We start from the raw sequence: 23101 nt of genomic DNA, 5'->3' as shown, positions 1-23101 counted from the left end.
TTTTTATCACTTTTTCATTGTGTATCCCCGGTCAAACTTGGGCAGTTTCCTTAATGTGGTTGTCTTCTCCCATGTGCAGATTTGTCAAATGAGTATAAGAAAAATGTTTTTGTTGATATCTGCTGCATGTGTGTAGCTATCATGTGTATTCACCACTAGAGGGCAGTTTGTATGTATGTAGTTTTCATTCTGGTTTTCTGTGAAAATAGCCCATACTTTCACAGAAAAATTGATTCAGGCTTTCAGCCATAATTTAGTTTTGGGACACACAGTGGATAGTGGTTTGCACTTCCACCTTCCAAAGAAAAAATCTACCTGTTTGGATCCAGTTTTTTTGGCCTTTCTGCATGAAGTTGTCATATTTTCCCTGCGTGTGCATGTTTTTTTTTTTTTCTCCTCAGGCTCTACTGGTTTCCAAAAATCAGCATTTGTGGTTAATCTCTGATCCTAAAATTGCCCATCGGTGTGAATGTGTAACTGTTGGTCTGTGTGTTTGTCCTGTGATGGGCAGGTGACCTGTCCAGGGTGCACCATGGCTTTGCCCATCGTCAGCTGGAGTTTGCTCCAGAACCCAGCGAACCTAAATAAGGGACACAGGGATGAGAAAGCAAGGGATCGACAAAGTTTGCTTTCTCTGATCTTGTTTCTGACATTAATGAGGACTGCATATGGTCTTTGAGTGCCTATTTATACACAACCAGCTGTATAAACCTGTTTTGATTAGAATAACTTGTCCTTCTTCTCTGGCATCTTCCTATTCAGTTAGTGATCTAAACATGGCCATAGGCAACAGCCCCCTCACTCACTAGTGTCGGCATCACTCCAGATCTCGGCTTGATTGAAGACACAAGCAGCATCATTAGTTCTTTATCACCTCTGGGAGACGCCACAGTTGTCACAGTCCGAGACATTAAATCATTAACTGAACCTCGTGTGTGGATGTGCTCTTACAGGACTTTGCTCGCCTGGTGGCTGAGAAGGCAAATTGTTTATGCACAAGCAGACGAAACTCAAAGACCACTAACAAATTATCAGTCAGAAATGTAAAAGTACAAACATTTCAGATTGTAGAACTGTAGAGTTTCCATGTTGTCCTTTTTTTTTTTTTTTTTTACTGTTTCTGGTTTATGTTTAAACTTCTCTTGTAACAAATTATTCTGGAAATAATCTTAAAAGTTAAGAGTTTCCTCAGAACCTTGCTGCATGTTTAGTGGATACATCTCCCATTCGTGTTTTATCTAGGATTCTAGTTTATTAACATTGCTGAATCTCTTTTACTTGATTTTTTTTTATTATTTTTTTTATGTTTTTTCTTTGTTAAATGTCTGTACTGCCGGCAGGCCAGCTCAGTATTTTTTCATTCTCTTGCTGAAAATGAACAACACCAGTTCTGGATGGGAGCATTTGTTTCCCTTAAACATCAATGTAATGTTCTTTATTGATGCTGCTGCTCCTGATCTGTAAGCTACACACACCATGGCCACTGAAGCAACTCCATACTGGATGGTTGTTCTCTTCTTTGAATCTATAGGACATAACCTCCATTTTTCCCAAAATGATTTTGACATTTTGTTGCATGCATCTCAGCAGTTTTTATATTTAACCTCAGATTATTTCATATGCGCTGTTGTCCAGACAGCACTGTGCTCATGTGTAGCATCTTCTTTGCATAATACATCTTTAACTGTTTTTTTCAGTGTTAATGAACAGTGATTTCTGCAGGTTCACCTGAACCGTGCAATGTGGTGTAGAGTCATGCTTAACGTTGTTGACCTTTGGACAGACCTTTGGACAGTGAAATCCCTCTGTTACCAAAAACGTATTGAGAAACAAAATATCCTGAAATTCATAATGTGTGTATTTAGATGAATGTGTGTTGTTTTCATTTGTGAGAGACTCTACCTCTTTGAGATGCTTTTTTTATTGATACCTTTTAGAAAGTGTTGTGTAAAAACAATGACCAAACGTTAAAGATGCTTGACTTGAGGCTTTGTGGGTCGGGGGCCACACAGTGGCGTGGTGATTAGTGCTCTTGCCTCACGGCGAGAAGCTGCAGGTTCAAATGCTGGTTGGGTCTTTCTGCGTGGAGTTTGCATGTTGTCCGTGTGTGTCCGTGGGTTTCTTTTGTGTACTTATTTTTTCTACCCACAGTCTAAAAAATGCATGTGAGTATAATAATGACCCGAAATTGCCCCTCGGTGTGATTGTGAGTGTGTGTGGTTGTCTCGTTCTGTGTGTTTGCCCTGTGATCGACTAGTGACCTGTCCAGGGTACGTCTTGCCCTTGCCCATAGCAAGCTGGGATCGGTCCCACAGGATTAAGCCATGGATGAATACATATGATTATGTTATTGCAGTAAACAATGAAAGAAAAGGCGGAAGCTTTCTGTACATAACTGGCATTTTTGCACCTGAAAACATTACTAAAGGGAGAACAAACTCGTAATTCTGTCCATCCCTGGCTACACAGTGCAAACACTGCTGCTGATTTTAATCCACCACACAAGTTAGATTTATGTGAAATGTACAAGTGAAAGCTGGAAACGCAGCACAGAGAGTGTATAGGGACCCTCTTCGTCTAGCCTTTTAATAACCACCCACTTAGCTGTCTTTGCCTGTAGCTCTGTCTGCCAGAGCTGTACACCTCCACTCCGTATCCCACTCGCCTCTCCATGCTCCTCTCTCGAGCTCGCCGTCCTGCTCGCTCGTCTCACTCAGTCCGTCCACGTATTCGAATTAGGAGCAGTACCTGTCAAACCTATGGGATTTTTCGCTGCTTTTCTCTTTGCCGTGCTGGTGATAGCTAGAGAGGGGCGTCTGCAGCAGCTGCAGGGAGAGCAGCGTTCTGTAGCCAGCTCCAGAGGGCACGGAATGTCATGTCTCCTCTGCAGGTAAAAAAACCAAAAAAAAACCAAATAAAAATACAGCTGCATCTCTGCCTCGCAAGCTGCAGTGCTGCCTTTCCGAAACCCCTCTTGCGTTGCATATCTCCATGTCTGCCACTCTTGTTTTGCTCTCTCTCTTTTTCTTTCTCGCTCCCTCGCTGTCTCTCCCTTGCTCTCTCTCTCTTTGCATCTGTCTGTTTGCGTGCTGCAGTGTGGTCTGTGCAGCTGCATTTCATGCTGAGATGACAGCTAGAAATTTGGCATTCGCTCTGTTTGAATTTCTTTTTTTCCCCCTGTTTTTTCTGGAGAGAAACTGTTGATGAATTTGCTCATTTTGTGTCCGGTTTTTGTGTGTGTCTGTGTTTGTGCTTCTTGTGCAGCTGCCGAGTTCCTCTCCTCCGCTGTAACTGCAGATAGTCTTATGTAATATCACAATGTCACTTTGCTTAGTGAGAGTAAAATGACTCATCAGTTAATATGACGCAGTACTCTATTGTCAGCTGTGAATCAAAGTAGTACACCGTGAGATGTTCCGTTAGTGGTTCGATCCACACACTATTGTATCGTTACGTAACTGCTGTGAAATTGTAGTATTTCACATGTTATCTGGTGAAGGCATGTGACATTTCCCCCCGCCCCTTCCTTTCTAACAGGTGGCATTAGCAGCTGTCATCACATTTCTCCACACTGGAATTGTATGTGTAGTTGCAATATGAAAGCACATATTCTGTTATTGGAGAGTGTGAGAGCTGGAACAGTTATCCTGATGTAGTAAATTAGTTTTAATGTGATGGTGAAGTTAAAGATTTTACCAATTTACTAGCGATCGGTGCCAGAAATGATTTCTTCAGAGTTTTATCTTATCTTGATAAAGTCAATCTTTTAAAGTGGCTACACACTGTGCGGTTTTGGTCTTGACAGATCAAAGACGGGCAATTTCGGTAATACCTTTGATCGTGGGTTGTAATCCGTAGTCTTAGTTGATATAGAGCGAGTCGTCATGAACAGCTGTCGTCACTGTCGTGAGACCACAGACACCCCGAGATAATCTCTGACCCCCGTCTTGCTCCACCGAACAGCGCGTCTCACAACCAACAGTGATACGATGATAAAAGTGGCTTCAAGGCGACTCTGAAAAAATAAAATCCTGGACATTCTTAGTCTGTTTTCATACAGAATTGCTTCCAGATCAACAGCTCCAGTTTGAGTTTGCTTGGTCTACTTAGTTCCTGGATCCACTGCTGGTGTACCGAGATAACACTGTGATTTTTGCATATTGAAGTACGGCCGTAGCAGTTGCCACTTCTGATTTAGTGGAGGGCGACATCGTGCTGTCAAACCCACCGTGTCCCACTAAAGTGAGATAACTTACACTGTGCATTAGAAAAATATCATACGTCATGAAAACGGTTTTATTGTGCATTGAGGTCTTGCACTTTTTTATATGTGATGCAGGAAGTCATTTCAATGAGACATGCTATAGCTATGGCTATAAGTGTCAACAATCTTCTCTAATCCTGCGCAGTGGACTGAAACGGCTTCACCGAAGATCGCTTGTAAAATTAAAGATCAAAATGTTCTTCATAGCAGACGAAAAATATCTCCACAAATGTTTTCCATCCGTAAAGAACGACCACAGCATGTATATGTGGTGCTCATGTTAGACGAACAAAATGTATAATGGAGTATTTTTAAGTGATTGCCGGATGAATTATCAAAAATGTTATTGTGTTTTAAGAAATAATGAATTTATTCTTGGATGCAAAGCATACAAATTCCTCACAGGAGGGCTTCAAACTTGAGACGGTCATATCCAATGCGTCTATAAATTTATTTTAGTTTAAATGCAAAAACAATCAGATACATTTCATTGATGAATGTTTCTGTTTGAGCGGAAGCTGCTACTTAAATGTCATCACTTGGTCACATGATTAAAGTGTTTGGTGCTTTCATGAAGAAATGTTTTCGGTTTTGTGCCTTGTCCCTTTCTTCACTACTCTGTAGCGTTTTCAGGTGTGCAATCCGCCGCCTTATTGTGTTTCCTGCACATACGGTTCACCTGGTCTCGGTACTATACCAGCAGTGGACGCAGAAGCCCATGAGTCAATCCTCTCTCCTCTCCTCTGTGTAGGTCTGACAGTGCAGCGGACAAAATCAGGTAAACCTGCTTTCTTTTACCCATAGAAGTGTGGCTATGCATTGTCTGCGAGTGAGCTACAGTTCAGGGTGCAGTGGACCTGGCCACTGTCACCCCATTCACCCCGGCCCACCCACGCCCTGCATGTGACACAGATTCATAGCTCTGTCCTCAGACCAAGGTGTTTGAATGCGCTTTACATTTGGAGAGGCCCCGGCGCTGAATACAGTTGCAAGCCATGGAATGCCATTGTTTGCTTTTATTTGACAAACAACATCAGACACAAACAGGGCTTTGTGTGCTGGGCAGCACTGTGGGGAGGTGGGTTTTTTAGCCGGCCAGCCCCGTGGCAGGTCGGCACACAGTGGATGCACACTGTGGTCGCAGACACTTTAATCCTCATGGTGTCAAAGCTGTGCTGTCACTCTGCCGGTCTTCAGGCGAAAAGGTTCAAGGCATAAGCTGCAAAGGTGAGTGCGAGAAGCAATGATGTCGTGAATCTCTGAGCACTGCTTTACAAATGTTGGAAGAAAGATTTGTGTTTGTCGCTGGTCATCGGGTGCATGGATTTATTACTTAGTGGTAGTATATTCTATTCACAATATGGTTTCACTTCTTGCTGAATAATCTGCATTGTAATTGCAAAATGAAAGTGCTTCCCACTTTTTGTTTATTGCTTATTTTCACCTTTGCTTCTGTGGGTGACTGATCAAATGAATTAATGGAAAAAGTTATGAGTTTTGGGGAAATGACGTCAATCGCTTTCTTTTGAGAACAGAACCAAGAAAACTCTTTACTTTTCGATTTGTGTGACTGTGTGCTTGTGTGCAGCCTGCAGCGATGGCTCCACAGAAGTCCTGTTTGTTTGGCTCATTAAATAAGCTGGATGGACTCTGTTATTGTGATGCATCAGTATGTGTATATGTGTGAGCTTTGGTATGTGTGTGTCTGTCCAGTTGGGTTTGCTCTGAGTGCTCAGTCATGCGAGCTGAGCGACTCGCCAGCCAAGCAAGCTTTAACCCACTAGGAGTCTCTGCACTCGGCTTTTTAGCCACTGCTTGTTGTTTTTAAGGGGAATCGATGCAAATTAGATTTATTTAATTTTTTTATTCAGTTGTTTCAACTTCTTATTAGATGGCACTGCAGCAGAGTGACACAAGAGGATTTACATGATGCTTTAAAAAAAAAAAAAAAAAGGTGGTCCCACTGTATGTACAGACAGATGTGCATTTTTCAAACAGTTTGGAGCAAAACACAGAATAGATCATGTTCATAGATTTTTGATGATAGTTATGTTGTTGTATTTTAAATACTTAACAATCGGATGATAAATCTGATCAATCTGATAATACAATGTTGATAAGACATGAATGTAATCACCTCTATCTTTGATATGTTGCACATCCCTAAGGACCTGGATGATGTGTATTTAAAGTATTGTGTGTGTGTGTGTGTGTGTGTGTGTGTGTGTGTGTGTGTGTGTGTGTGTGTGTGTGTGTGTGTGTGTGTGTGTGTGTGTGTGTGTGTGTGTGTGTGTGTGTGTGTGTGTGTGTGTGTGTGTGTGTGTGCGTGCATACACACACATATATTTAGATTGCATCAAGTATCAGAAATCACTATAATTTCAACATTTGTAATAGTCGGTCATGAAGGACATACCCCTTTAAATCACAAGTGTACACTACTATACAGCGGTATTTATTGGGATCACACTCAATGACCTAATAAAATCTCAAGCTCATTCCACAAACGTATTGCATCACAAATACTGTAAGTCTCATCAAAACTTAACTACATTATATCCTTTAATGTAAGGCATGGACTCCACTAATGGAACAAAAAATATATTCATACATGCACACTCTAAAGCTAAAAAGCTTTTTTTTTTAAAAGAATGACTCAGCACTTTGTTCTACTTTTCAGGCCTGCGCTGTTTTTTCTTCTCCTAACATGTCTGCATGACCAACCATTCTCAGGTGCTTCATCTGAGTTCTGTACTTCACATAAATCTGGGAAATACAATGTTAATTGTAAACCTGCAATGCTGAGAGGAGATAAAATCTGTTTGGTGAGCTGATTGACTGAGTGATCAGTTACACTGTGCTTGAATTTTATTTTATTTTTTTATTTTATTTTATTTTTTTTTAATAAGAAACTTCCCCTTTCCAAATTATTTTGGACACATTTATTGTTTCTGAGCCATTAAAATTGTTTGTCATTTAAAAAAAATCCCAGTATGTCTTTATATATTGTATTCTTTTTCAAGTTTTTGTTTCTGTTATCCCACAGCAGCTATGTTCTAAGTAGTCTTGAGCTTCACAAACTGCACCGAATCAATATGTACTTGCAAGAGCAACTGTGAATAATGCATGCAAAAAGCTTTCTGCTTGGATAAAGTGTGCATGGTGCAAAGCCGAAGAGAAAATCTGCAGGTCGCATTTAAAAAAAACAAAAAAAATAATTTTGTTGTTTGAAATGGAGAGAAAAGTGCTGATTGACTATTGGTCTGAAAAACCAGAATATCTGTGGAAGTGAAAGCTGTGACCGTAACAGATCTCGTCTATATTCTGACCTGTTTAGTGTGTTTAGTGCTGAGAGTCTCCTGAATGGTCCTGCACTGTTCCCTTTTCCTCTGTTCTAACGTCCGCACTGATCCTCTGTCGTCTCAATTGCCGGATTATCGATCATTGCCGGTGGTTTGAGACATTTGGTTCCAGTGATGGAGGTCAGCATAATGTGATCTTCTGCTTTACTTCGTGCAGCAGTTTCAGAACAGCAAGGATCCGACATGTATGTAAGCGATACTCGGAAAAACAGTCAACTTCCCGATATTATCTGGCTCTGGATGACTTTCAAATGCAGGAAGGATACGTTGGTGAGAGTCGTGTGTAATTTACCTGAGCTTAAATGAGCTTGAACTTAAATTGCAATAATCATAGACATTCTTTATTTTTTAGTAATATCAGATGGCTGATAGGCTTTTTTAATGTATCCTGTAGCAAACCATGCCATAAATAGTATTATATCAGTTCATATACATAAATGGTGATGATGAGACGGTGTCATAGGCTTTTCCAGGGTCGTTACAACCTACACGATGAAAGCATGACACAGCTGTCACCTCCTCTTCATATTTATGCGTGTATTTGTATGCACACAGCGCTCTGTGTCAGTGATGTGGCTCTTGTAAAAAAGATGCTGTGATGCGGCGGCGGCTGAGGACTGCTAGTGCACGCCCGCAGCTTGGAGAGCAGACGAGGAGGAGGAGGAGGAGGAGGAGGAGGAGGAGGAGAGACGGAAGAAAGTGAAGGGAAGCAGTGCAGGGGAGGGAGGCTCATGAAGCAGGGAGTGGAGGAAAGGAGGTGAAGGACCACCCTTGTCGAGCATAGCCGTTCCCCGGGAGCCTACCGAAGGGACCTTCCCACACACACACCATGGCCAGCCAGCCAATCAGCACGCCCGCATCCTTGACCCATCCTCCCTCGTACAACTGCTCATCCGTGGCTCGGCAAGGCAGATGTGAGGTGATACGGTTGGAAGCGAGTCTGTGAATCACTTGGACAGGAAACGTAAAGTCGCTGTATCCATTATCGACGCGCGGAGGGAGAGGCACGGCGGTCTGACAGAGGCTGCAATTGTGGCAGAGAACGAGAGCGCCGATGTAGTTTCTGCCAGGCTGGCGACACCCAGTCAGTCCGCCTGGACATCCTGCAGCTCCTGAGCAGGAATTTTTGGCTTAACAAGTGTCGTGTGTATCGCCTCCAGTTTGCGACACATTATTGCCCCTCTGACTGATGCCGGATGTGCTCTGAGAAAGGAGGACGAGCGGAGACTCTGAGGCTCAGTGACGATGACAAAGCATGCCGGACAAGTGAGAATTTGACAGCGGAAACAACAGGACGGTGATTGAGGAGAGGGCCATGAGAGCCAGGAGAGAGGCCAGGATGGTGTCTGCCTGTTCACCATGCACAAACATAAGGTCAGGTTCTAATTTTGTCTTACTTGTCTTTAGTTGCAGGATATACCTGTTCTGGAAATGAAGCACATATTAGTTACTCTGCATTTGCTATTTAGTGCATGAAACATACAGAGTGTCAATAATGTCCATTTTTGATACAAAAATAAAATGTTTCATTGGAACAATAGTAAAATCATATTTTGTTTTTTGTTTTGTTTTTCCAGATAGAGTAGATACAGACAAGACCGGTTTCAGAATTGAAAATTAAATAACTTGGCATTTGAATATTGTCACTTATTGTAACAAACTGCTTATCGCAATATTACTGAATAATCAGTATCATGGAATCCAAAACTGGTCCTGTTCCTATTTGGTAATCACCCTGAAAGTATGCCCATAATGAAATGATAATATGGTGCTTTCATGGTTTGTATTGACCATGTTACATAATGGCCCATTGTTTCCTAATGTAACCTTTATTGTTTGACCTTTCCAAGAAAATATACATACAAAAATTGCATCTTCTCCCTCTCTGTCCTCATCAGTTTTTAAAATGTATTTTCTTTTTCTTTTTTTTTTTGGTTACATGACATGGTATCGTGCCTAAAGATTCAAATAAACCCTTTCTTTGTTTTCTGGGTAATATTTAGCGTTCCATGTTCCTGTAAGGGTGAGGCTCATATTAAAAATGACACTACAAGAAGTTTTTGTTAGCTTTTGTGTTCTTTACTACTCCATTTAATTGGGAAAATGTGTCAAAAGGAGTAATAGCTGCATTCATTTTCCATAACTTGATGAAGGCCCGGGTGGGGCAAAAATAAATCACAGCTTGCCAATACAATCCAACGCTCACGCTCACGCACATACACATTTGTGCAGAGGGGATTTTGTAGTTGGCCTCTAAATCTTTGCTGTGATCTCTGCTCCCAGGGTCCATTAAAGGCAATTTGCTAAGATTTACTGTGCCTGTTGACGGGGATACACGGCGGCCCTCAGCCTGCCCGAGGTTGCCACCATATAACTATCTCTAAGAACCTGAATGAATTCTAAATTCTAGTCATTGGAGATCAATAGAATTACTAGAAGCTCAAGCACACCCTGATTTATGAAACAATGAAATTTAGTTTGTTTGATTCCTATTCCAGTAAAGTCATTTCAGGCTCAAATGTGTCAGATTTGGACTGTCGACCAGCTGTGTTAAAGGACAACTTATTCACAGAGGATTGTGTGAGGTCGATTCCCAAAATATTGATCATCAGTGTCACAATCTACTGTGCACACATAAAAGTATGGCAAGAAGAGACCTGAGTATGTAGCACCTCCAATTACTTTCAATTCTGTAGAGCACCATCTCACTCAGTTACTAGCATCTCTGTGACAGGTTGGTTATGTGGGTTTTAGATGCTGTTTAAAAAAAAAAAAAAAAAAAAAAAACCTGTTCTGTAGCCAAAAGTCATTACAGCTTGAAAAAACAAAAAAAAAGGAGAAGCAGAAATCTTACTGTTCCTTTTGCTTATCCATGTGGCACCTCAGCATATGTTTCTTTATGAGCAAACTTAAGTTGTGGACTGTTTGGCTGAAATAAATTCTAAAGTATTTTACAAAAGCTTGGTTTAGGGACAAATATGAGGTATTTTTTGACTAATCTGAGGTAGTCCTTTATATTTTGAGCCAGCTGTTGATGCTGCACTCTCAAGGTGATTCATCAAGTCATCCTGTATAGAAACAGCCGATCTGTCTCTGGCATACCCACTCACTGCTTTTGTGACGGGTTTTGTTTTCATGCTGGGCGGGAGGATATATGCCATGCACATATGCCATTTGATAGTTGAAACAAAAGCTGAATGTAGGACTGTGTCTTCAGTGATCATTTTGTAGAGACGGGTCTGCTCACAGCTGGAGCTGACAGTGATGTCCATGTGTCATTTAATCCAAGTCCCCCTAATATAAGATCCTACCGGTGGGGTTCTGGCTGAATATGAGGTGTAAATTGCTTTCATTGAATTCATTTTACATCTCAAATTTATCCATCACGACACCATAGTACACATGGGCAAGTATTGGTAGGAGCAGGTGGATCAGTCGAGAAGCAGCAATCGTCTGCATCAAGATAGAAAATGTTTCCCCCTTCGGCCGTTCCCTATATACATACATACTGCACCGTCTGTGTTTGCATACTGCAGACCTGCTTACTCACCACAGGGCCTCTGGCGACTCACAGTGTAGATCACATATGTTCATCGGCTGATCAGTCTTGCTGATCATGCTAAATATGTATATCTTTATCCCAGCAATTAATTTTATCTTTGCAAACAAGCACCCCTACTGAGAGCTGGAGCGCCATCTGTTATTGCTAAAAGGAAAAGCACAGTTGTTGCTTAACTGTACAAGTCAAATTGTCACTTTTTTAATGATGATGTTTCCCTTTTGTTCTCCATTCATCAATTATTAATTAGATTTATAAGATAGACTCATTGGTCATGATCACATTTACATGAAATTGAGAAATTTAATATAAAACCAATCTTTCACACATGAAATTGAGTCTGGCATAATGTATAAATATAACGTTAAACCAATCTTGAGATGCAAAATACATTGAAAAGCATTGCACAAAATGACTTACAAGCAAACAACACACGTGAAATGCTGTAACTGTGTTTGTGTTGTGTTTGTTTCCTCACGTCCTTATAATCAGTTCGTCTTAAACTTTTACAAAAGTGCATCGATGCGTCTGTTGGCCGTTTCCCAGGTGCAAAATTAGGACCACCTCTTAGATATTATTGAAATGATCAGTAAAATCTGTAAACCAACTCCTTTTTACAGCTTTTCTTCACATATCAGGGCCAATGAAGGCCGTTGCTCTGTTCACATGCTAAACTTAAAGACTTCAATCAAATTCAGGCATATGTGCAAGTTTTCATTTATAGGTTCTTTCCTGGAAGGCCTGTTTTCAAGGTTGCATAAATCAGGTGTCGTAATCTGGAAACCCTCTTCTCAGAATTGCCTTCCTTCATCAGAGTCAAAATTGATTTCCCCTCAAATGGATACGAACGTGGCATAGATTATTCTCACTGAGGGCCTCCACTCCAGCCCGTTCCCTGGAAAGCTCACAAAACACAAAGGGTCAACGCCACAAATCTACTTGTGAATATTGAACAATTTTGACACACTGCATTTGTTTTGGGTCAGTTAAGCACTGGCCTACAGACGGATTAGCGAACTGACCTTCAGTCTCGGAAGGTTTTACCCAAGTCATTCAATTTGTCTCGATGGGACATTGTTAAACTTGATTACTTCACCGACGGACGTCAGTTCCATCAGAAGCTGAATGGAACTTCTCAATAGCTACCGGGAAGCCTGAGTTAAGGGTTAAAGGAGTGGGAAGTAATTGCTTTGACTGGAGAAGCAAATGTATTATCAGGTTCTATGGCAAAAGAAAAATGAATTGATTGAATAGACGGAGGAGTGGCTGAGGGCCTCCGATCACAGTGATTCATGGTACATGTGGGCGCTCTGCATAGAGCTGCTGGTGACTGTGTGGTGAGATGACTGCACTTTGTAAGCTAAGTACACAAAATTGCACGTATACATGAAATTTTCTGTGGATTGCGAGCTTCCAATATTTCTTATTTTCCTTTTAAGTTCCCTCGACCTGAGGACGAGCTGTAAATGTCAGCACACATTAGCAGTCATGCTACAGTCTTGTAATCCGAATCGTACTGAGAAGGCTGAATGTGTGCTTCTTGGGCTTGTTGAAAGCAATATGCGCTTTCTTACCAGGGAAAAGGTCACCTAAACTAATGCAGAATACACAAAAGGTTGCTTGCCTTTTTTTTTTTTTTCTGAAGATGATAATCGGTTTCTGTACTCTTCATTTATATTTTGTTTGCATTTTGGTCAGGAAACGTGCAGCACACATCAGGCAACACTGTCGTCTGGACAGTCCCCTCATGGGTAATCAAAAAAAAAAAAAAAAAGCCATTCTACCAAAACGTCTCATTTACTCTTCTCTACCTTCACCGATAGGCCAAGCAAAAGAAGTGGAAGAAACTGATATGGAAACCTCAAAGGTAGGATGTGACCCGACGAGCAAACGACACTCCACACAGCGATGATGTTCTGAGGCATGTGTTTTTTGCCACTGAAGAAAAGAGGAACAATAGGCTGCAGCACATTCTACCATCCCTCATCCTCTGCATACACTCACCTATGCAGCATATTGAATTAAGGGAGGTTCTTTGTCATCACAAATCCTGCAAGTGATCCATCACCTCTGATAATGCAATACCCGGTCCCACCAAGAGGGGGGGCTAATTCTGGTTTCTGACAATGTAAATGAATCCTTCAGAAAGCTACACTGAACTCCCTTCCACGTTTACTGGTCCTCAGATTTCATTGTGAGCAAGAATCCGGAACAGATCTGCTGCAGCATCATTCCCCGAAAGCCTGTCAGCACTGTCCTTTGCCAGAGCGCCTTTGTGACGCTGATTATTTTTGCTTCAGTATGTCTTAAGATAAGAGGTCAATGTAAAAAAAGACTGATTATATGATTTTGTTTAAATTGGCTATGGACTCTAATTTTCTAAGTGAACGAACTTTGCTGTTTTGTTTTGTTTTTCGAACTGGAATGAAAGGTGTCAGTTTGCCATAAATGATATAGAATCACGCTTTTGTAGCTTTTATTGGAAACCATCTTTCATCTTGTTAGCCCTTTATGGCACTGCAGTAAAATTACTATATCTTAATCTTCTTTGTGATACTTTTGGCAGTTACTTAAGGAAAACAGCTTTGATAAGTTTTATGCACAAACCTTTGCACAAATGTTTTTATGCTAATTGTACAACACATGTATATGATATCTTCTCGTCACAAGGGTCTGCAACCCTTGTGACGAGATGAGCCATTCCTGTCACTTTCGACCAAATCAAATTTAAGTAGCGCCGCAAAACCCATTTACATGGATCCGAAAACTTTGTTTTACATTGCGGAGTAAAAGGTAATAATAATGGGTCATGGTCAGCTGCTTTTTTTTTTTTTTGCGTACTCTCCTGTGTTGGAGTTCAAAACAAGAAGTTTGGGTGAAAACTCAAATTCAAACTGAAATTTTACTTATAGACCCCTTTTCATACAGTGCTGTAGCACATAGTGATTTACATGTTACTCAATAAAAGTAAAAACCTTTAAACTTTGCAATCAACTTACAGAATGTAAAGTGTTATGACATTGATTTATTTACAATTATGTTTTGTTTTTGCTTTCAGGCAGACATTAAATGGGGAGGAATTGTTAATCTGATTATGCCTCATATCGTAGACGCATTACGTTTATTATATTGGTGACTTTTGATGGCATTTGAGGGATAGAAACATCAACTCCACTGTTTAGAAGTTAAACATAAACACGCTTCAGTTGATATAAGTGTGTTAGACATTTATCTTGACAAAGTCTATTTATTAGATGATTTGATGGCCATTACAGAAGTGTGACTCAGAAATGCACATTAACATTTCTACCAAAGGGTGTAACTTTTGAATCACAACGTATGTTTCGTAATTTTACCTATATTCTGCCAGTTGGCAAAACATCTTTATTCACACACACTTATTTAGCAGTAGTTTAGAGGGTTTTAATCGGGGAGGAATGTTTTAACAAAGACAGATAAAATACCAGGAAGTGGTGAATTTTTGACTTTTTGGTTCTGTCTGAACCATCTGAGGAGTTACTGTAGATCATTTAGTTGTATTATATTACTTTCTTTGCAGTATTTCTGTCTCTCTAAATTTTGCATTGTAGTATAATGTTCAAGAAAGGTTTGTCGAATTTGTCCAGGTTGATGTAAATTCTGACTTTAGAGCTTTAACCACAGTGGAAACAGCATTGGCTCCACAGATTTTATCAGTTCAAAGTTGGGTTGTTTGAAAGTCGGTGGCCTTGCTGGGGCTTTATCACCAAGAGTGACATGGATTATTTGTGAAGCTTAAACTAGCTCAAGTGCTACTCCTGAAGGTCTTGTGGGTGATAATGGCATAGCAACCAGTCTTAAGCTAATGCAGAGGCACTGTGTGTGTGTGTGTGTGTGTGTGTGTGTGTGTGTGTGTGTGTGTGTGTGTGTGTGTGTGTGTGTGTGTGTGTGTGTGTGTGTGTGTGTGTGTGTGTGTGTGTGTGTGTGTGTGTGTGTGTGTGTGTGTGTGTGTGTGTGTGTGTGTGTGTTTTTGTTTGGTATGCCTCTGGTAAGGTTTTCCTGCAAGGGTTCAGTTAGTATCTATTCTGTCAGACCTGACTAATTGCATGTAAAAATAGCCTTTCTCAATAGCAGCCCAAATGAAACATGCACATTTCTTGCAGTGTCATTAATGCAGCTGTTGTGTTTCGTTTGCATCCCACCAGCTCAATGAAAGGCAAAACATAGGTTTAAATTTAGCCTCCGCCGAGCACACAGATGGGGGTCACTCCCTCACTTGCCGGAAGTGTGTCTGACTGTTACTGTGAGTAGCAGCTGAACAACCCCCTCAGCGACGGCACATTTTCACCATATTGGCATCCACATCACATTACCTCATGGTGAATCCGGTGGACCTTCAGGAGAATAGTGTGTTGGATTTGTGTTCACATGGAATTAGAAACATATTGAACATGTCAACAATAAAAGGTTATATTGGCAAAGTTTTCACATGGAAATCAAACTTTTCACCTCAGTGAACAATCGCTTGTACAATCGCTGTTTCCTGCATTTACCGTCCATTATAAAATGTCCTATTCCCAAAAATGTGCATTATTAAAATGCCTCCCCTTAGAGACGGATATTTCCAGAGCTTCAGCAGTGCGGTCTAACGGTAGCAGCTAAATTGTGTTGTATACCAGCCTGGGTGTGGGACGGATCCGGAGCCATCAGCAAAACCTCATCTCTCTGTGTCGTGACATAGTTTTTCTGAGCGGGGCAGCTGTGTACTGGAAGAGCTCAGGGTCATGGATGTGATGAGTCACGGATGTGCTGCATAATAGAAACCGCTCCAGTTTGTGGCTGCAGATACACAACAATGTATTGTGCTTTTTTTTTTTATTGTTGTTGTTATTGTTAATAGGCAACAGAGTTAGTCATATTTAATTTGTTTTTTTGTATAGACTTAGTGATTACCACTGATCAATCTGAAAATATCTCCTCCAGTCCTGTTCACACTCAGACAAATCACTTCAGAATTCATCACTAATTCAGTGTAACATTTCAGACCTCTCTCATCAGATGGGTCTTTAAATGTCAATGCAAATTTACCAACAGCCGACGAAAAGTTTCCTGCTAACTTAAAACACGCATGCGCCCACGCACGCACGCACGCTTCTGAACAATTAACCTTTTGTACAGCCGCAACAACCATTAACATGCTAATAAACAAAGAACTGTTGTGTTGTGGGACGCAACTTCACCAAATATTTATTGTCATGATTCTGTTGCACAAATTGATGACTTTGAATTTAATGACATATATTATATTATATATATTATATATTATATTATATTATAGTTATTTCTTTGAAAAGAAGTTGAATTGACTGGTGGTTCCAAACAAAAAAGTAACAAATATATTAGCCGTCTTCATAATGTGCACAGAGCGTATTTATGTGCACATATTACTGTTGTGTTCTTTCAATGACACATGAGCTGAGCTGTCAGCACTGTGTGGTCCAGTCTAATGACTGATTCACCCAGTCATTTCAGCTAAAAGTAAAGGGTATTTGGAGGAAAATGGGAATCAACTTGCATATATGCAGTTTTTCAATTGCAAAGATTTATGAACTGATGATAAATTAGCTTTGAAAACAAGTGAGATAAACAAACAACGAGCAGACTCTTGTAAAGAAGGCGTATATGTATTTGTTTTAAAGATAAATTATGACAAGTATGGAAGCCACCTGTTAACTTGGTTCAGGATTAATAAGATTGCTCGAGAACTTAAAAATGTTCATGCTAAAGCTTGATGAGTGGGACAGAAAGGCAATTTTTACGATGACATTCACAATACTGTTTTTAGTGTTTCCACTTATGAGTCATTTAGAGTTGAAAATTGTCCACATTGTCTTATTAACTCTGGACTAAGAAAATTAGAAACCATAGAAATAAACAGGATTTGTCGATGGAATAGATAAAACTAACTATTGTTAAGATCGATATCTGACATTCCAGTTTCAATAAACTATTATTGAATTGCGCATGACTAACAGTTCTGAAAAAAACTATTCTCAGCTTCTTAAAGTCCGTTGACTCATCACACTGAAAGTTTTCACAGATGCACTGTTTTGTATTTGTTATCTCGTTATGTGAGAGTGTGACAAATGATCATTTAAAGGGGTAATAGAGCAGTGCATTGTTTGCACTAAGCTGATTTCCTCAATATGATTCTGGTTTTATTACAGCATGCTTCACATGAGGCATATCTACAAAAAATATAAATGGTAAACAAGAGCTTTAAGCATTTATAAGGCATCAATTAAAAAAACAAACCACTGAATGTTATTTTGTTGTTTGAGGATATTTCAATATGTAAAACACCCCCATATCTGAATGAAACCTGGTACAATATGTTGAAAATCATTTATTGTGACTATTCCAGCTTAAAGGTTTCTAAATTAAATATATTTATCGTGATATAATGTAGTATTTCAAATTAAAATCAGCCTCTATATGACTTATTATATTATTAAACGTATGTATGTGAATGTGTTTTTAATAGTTTATTATTTATAGTAGGTAAAATGCATCACTTAAATGAACTGAAAAGTAAAGGTAAATATGCAGCTGTTCCGATATCGATGTTGAAAATCAATTGTTGATATTGGCAACAATTTAATCATGTACGTATGTGATTGTTGTCACTGTGTAATCATTATGTGAATAGCAAGAAATGCAGGAGTTGCCAAATACGGTTAACGTCCCTCAAAAGTCAAAGTTATTAGGTAGTACTGGATATTTACATCTCTTAATAATCTGTAACAGAAAATCACAGATTTATTTCTTACCTTACATAATTGTATATACATGATTATATAAGGTTTCATTGTGCATATTATATCCCAATATTTAGATATATTTATATTTACTACTTTATACTGAACTAATTCAATATTTGGAGCTTTATTATCAACTTCTCAACTGGCAACACATTACCAGGTTACCTTCTGTATTATATTAACCATTGTTCATCAGTCCTGCACCTACAATATGATTTACGTTAATAAGGATAATCCCAGACTCTTCTTTCACCACCTCTCCCTGGCCACCCTCCCCCTCTCCCCCTCTCTTTCCTTTGTTTAGTAATTATGGTGTGTGTGTGTGTGTGTGTGTGTGTGTGTGTGTGTGTGTGTGTGTGTGTGTGTGTGTGTGTGTGTGTGTGTGTGTGTGTGTGTGTGTGTGTGTGTGTGTGTGTGTGTGTGTGTGTGTGTGTGTGTGTGTGTCGGAGGATTGCTCAACAAGAAGCATGGCTCTATTTCCATCCTGCTTGCTGCAGCAGAAACAGGAAGTGGAATTTTTTTTTTCCCTTTTTTTTTTTAAATGAGCGCTTTAATGTCAGCACATGCCCTACTTTGTTCTTTTATTCATGGCACACGTGACTGGCCCACAGAGAGCCATCTGTATTTCACTTCATCACTTTTTGGGTCAGCCTAATATTGAATGTGATACCCATCCCTTGGCACTGCAGCTCGATGTTTTAATTTTTTTTTCCTTCGGGTGAACATATTTCACTCAGTCTCTCACTCTCGCCCTCCTTTTGCTTTTTTTCCCCTTGCTTTTGTCAATGTTGGCTGTCTGTGTAGTGTTGTTCCTGTCCTTTTGATGCCTGCTGTTCATGCGTTTTCTGCATCATTTTAATTTACTCGGGCCTCCTACTGTGTGAGCTGATGTCTGGCGTGTGCTGTTGTCCCGCGTTTGCATCTGTTTAGCCTGCTTTTTCCTTACTGTTCACGGCTTATCTGTTGCCTCTGTTAATTATCAATGTAAGTTTGTATCACTGCACCATCTGTCTCATATTCACACCTTCTTATCGTGCAGGAAACATATGTTATTGTAGTTCTAACCAAACTGTGCCTGTGCTGTCCGGCTAGTGGTTTAACAATGGAATTGATTTACCACATCTTTTCCATTACTCCATGACTTTTCTCCTTTGTATGAAATGAATATGGCCATTCTGACTTTTTAGTAGACTTTTTCTCACGTTTTTGGATTCAATTTATTAAAGTTGATTAAAAATTAGTTTTGCTTGGTTCTTATAGATATTATTAGCTTCCTGTAGATTGGGTATATAGGTCTGGGTTGCGAGGCTCATATATGACATGCTATATCTCTGCACACATTCTGACCTTGAACACTCAGATTATCTAACATGGTCAATTCATCAATAAGCAAATTGCCAGTCGGTCACATGCCCCCTCTCCCCAATTCAGATAGTAAAGATAAATCTATAGGGTTTTATCCACGTTGAGGGAAAACGGTATGCACATAAGCCGAATTGTGCCACAAAGAGAGAAACGCCCACCAGCCAGAATTCAAGAGACCTCACCATGCCGTCCAGTCCCACAAAGCATGTGTAGAAGGATTAATGCGGATTATCTGCCAATGCTATTCTTAGAGATAAATGAAAAATCTCTGGGCCAGATTAGGATTCAAGGAGTGCTATAAAAGAAGCAGAGGGCTCACGTGACCCATTATTTTGCTGACCTACCATTTATATCAGGGTGGAACTCACCTGATGAGCCAACTATTCCTTTCTTTATTTTTCTCAGAAGAACATTGTGGAGACTCCTTCAATATATATGATTCATTTAACACAGTATGGATTCATTAAATGTAGTAAATACTGTATATGTATTGAACTTTTATTGACACTTCAGTTTGCCTGACGCCAAGAGGAAACACCCTTTTTGTTCTCATTTTACCTGAGTTGCACTGACCAAGATTTGGCCAGCAGGTGGCCTCAGTGAGAGCAAACGGCTCACTTACGTGTTGACTCCTGTGGAGGAGCTGTCCATTCAGCACCACGCCTGTCAGCTGAGAGAAATGTCAAACTAACCAAACACTCCATCATGCATGTCAATATACAGGTTTAAAGCAGAATTGTCATGTTTTTTTTAGTCCATGCTTATTACCACATCATTTTTGGTTAAGTAACATAAAAAATGTATTATGTTAAATGGAATAAAGATCAGCAAAGTTATCACAATGAAATATGTTTCACTTTTCAGTTGTTTACTTATTGTGTAAACATTGCGCAAACCAGCTCCAGCAAACCAGGTTTAGTTTGTGTGTCTACTATGGACTTCAGGTACATTAAAGTGAGTATACTGTATATACTTTAAAATGTCTCTCTTTTTAATCACTGATGTTATTTGTTTAACATTTGACATTTTAAGGTACATTTATTTTCTACTCGATAGCTGACCTTCATAAAACTTTTTAAAACATGCTTTTTAAAGAAGTAAGTGAAGGATATAAGGTTGTCAAATCACCAATGTTTTAGTGAGCAGAAGTTAGTCTTTTTTTTATATAAGTAATGGCATGTTAATATTTTCATTCATTTTAACGAGAAATTGCATAACCATATGATTTGCAGCAGTCCAGTCTATTGTAAGACATAAACCTATTATATGTCACACTGTCCCCTCCTGCCTGCACAAATATATTTTTGATGTATTTTTGACAGAGAATAAATAGGCAAGCTTCTTGATACACCTATTTAATTATATAGAGGAAGCTCGGTCAAGGTGTTCTGGATCCTAACAGTCAAGGTGTCTGCAGTCCTCTTAATGATCCAAGGACTCATTACTGTGACCGGTGCTATAAATTGAAGGTGTACTCTGATCTGCACATGTGGTGGTTAATTTTTGTCTTGCAACGTTGTTTACAAGTCACTGCTCAGTGCTTGCCACATAGACTCTATACGACTTTCAGGCTACAGCACTCCCCACTTCATGCAGGAAGGAGACTATGACACCCCCACACCTCTGCCTCTTTACCTTTTCTCCCTGCACTTCTCTCTCAACATGGTCCCATCACATCTCTAGTAGCTTTTGAGGAGAGACCATGATGACGAACAACAGAGAGACCGTGTCCTCCTGTCTGCTCTCGCCTGCCCCTTGGTGTGGAGATGAAAGATCCGTTTGTTCCTTCGAGAGTTTTTCCATGATAAAAGCAATCACAGCATGGTCTGAGGTGCTTTTAAGTGTTAGCGGCTGCCAGATATTGATTGCCACTCACAGCCTGCTTTTGCAATTCTCCCGGATACACATGTTCAAATGTGCAGAACGAAAAGTACGCCCACTGAATCACTTGCTGGATGATAGGAAGACCTTCACCAAATATAAAAGATTTCGTGAGTTCAATACAGTTTTGACTGACTGGTTAATTTGTGCAGTGGCAGCATCCAGTTTGCCCTCAGTTTTGTTTACAGCGTTGTTCATGTGCATACATTTCAAGCCAGTTTCAGTTTTTGTATCTCTTTTCCATCTTTCAGTTTTAGCACTTGCAACTTCCTCACATGTGGGAATGCAGATAGATTAAATCATGGGTGTCGAACATGCAACCCATAGACCAAAACCGGCCTACAATCTGGCTTGCAGGATGACCTTACAAAGTGTAAAACTATCAAAGGAAACGTTTATTTATTTTGTCTTTCGACAGAAGTAAGGCTGTTCAATTGGTGGTCACACTGTGTAAGACTCCACAGGGCTAAACTAGTTCATTAGAGTGCTATCATCTCTGCCACACAATCTAACGGCATCATTTCCATCTGCTTATTGTTCTTAGACAATTACAGTAAAGTTTATTAAGATTGTTTTGATTTGGGTTATATCATGACTGTTCTTTTCTCATGTTGAGAATCATTTGTTTTGTTTTTTTATCTTTTAAACTAATATCATAATATATTCTGTCTTGTGAACAGCCACACCACAGTAATCCATCAAACCAACCAGTGAGTTCACCTCTCGTCATTAATGGCTCTTAATTAAAATTTTCATGAGCCACATCTTACCTTCAACGATCCTTGTGTTGAACAACACGGTCAATATCTGCCCCAAACTGCTGTTTCTGTAACAGCTCCAGTTCTCTCAGGAGATTTGATTACTCGCCTTTTCAGACTCTCCTATGCCGCGGGTCCTCCATCAAGTAGTCCGATTTGGTATAATTGAGAAAAATTGCAGTGGGAGAGGTGTTGCAGTTCCCTCTGGCATGCTTTGGACTGTGATCAGAAGTCACAGTGAAGTTGAAGCCTGTGTACACATCACCAAGGTGAGGTGATGAACTGTTGGCTTGTCCTGAACATTGCATCATGCCTGGTGTGTGTCACAGAGTCAAACCGTGCGTCCTCCCTGACCAACTTCATCTGCATTATTAGTCATGCACTCACACTGTCTTGGCCGCATAAGCATCTGAATGAAGCTCAGTGACTCAGCAGACTAAGCAGAGTAACAATAACAGCTTCATATCAAGCTTGAATATAAGGTATGCCTATTTGCTTTTTGCTAAACACAATTAGAACTAATATTTTTAAAGGAAATATGTGGATCGTGAGTAGGTGTGTCTAGATGTGTGTGTATTTGTCTCTTTGACATTCTTGAAAACCTTGTGTCCTTTCTACCACCAGTTCGCATGTGATTTCGGATATAAAAGTGTAGTTTAGGGTGTAAATTAAGGTCAGAGTTAGGTAATTGGTTGTAAGGGTTGAATTTAGGGCATCAAGTCATGATAAGGCCCCTAAAAGATAGTGCGTGCATGTGTCAATTCCGGTAAAGAGTTTTCTTACATTGGCATTAGTCACTCCTAAAGAGGTGTAATGTGCGTGCAGTGCTTTAAGAAGATTAAAGAAGAAGAATGCACTGCACCGGGCTTGTGGTCAAGTCAGCCATTGTATTTAAATGACTGCTCCTGTTAAAGTGAGGGATCGCTCGCTATCTGACCCTCATCACTTTTGAAGTAGTTGAGGGACGAGATCTCACAACTGTCTGAGCTTCTACTGAACAGTGAGGGTTTATAAGCATTGTTCAGATTTGTTTATGTAGTGGTTGATTCATGGCCATGTTTTTCTCATAAATTGCTTACACGTCTATTATCCAGTTAAGTTCAATATTTTTG

At 40.0% G+C, this 23101-nt stretch overlaps 1 protein-coding gene across 1 annotated transcript in view; it reads left to right on the top strand.

Moving 5' to 3' along the window:
• Nucleotides 1-23101, top strand: part of gramd1bb (GRAM domain containing 1Bb) — a gene marked incomplete at its 5' end in the record, with an annotated part of 78719 nt that overhangs the window by 9985 nt on the left and 45633 nt on the right. The window contains one exon of the mRNA XM_080508579.1: nucleotides 5016-5042. Within this exon, the coding sequence (XP_080364705.1) occupies nucleotides 5016-5042 (27 nt within the window). The remainder of the gene's footprint in view (nucleotides 1-5015; nucleotides 5043-23101) is intronic.

This window comes from Blennius ocellaris, assembly GCF_963422515.1.
Source record: "Blennius ocellaris genome assembly, chromosome: 2".
Taxonomy (NCBI): Eukaryota; Metazoa; Chordata; class Actinopteri; order Blenniiformes; family Blenniidae; genus Blennius; species Blennius ocellaris.
The sequence above is the reverse complement of the archived record's forward strand: the minus strand, read 5'-3'. Positions and strand labels throughout refer to the sequence as shown.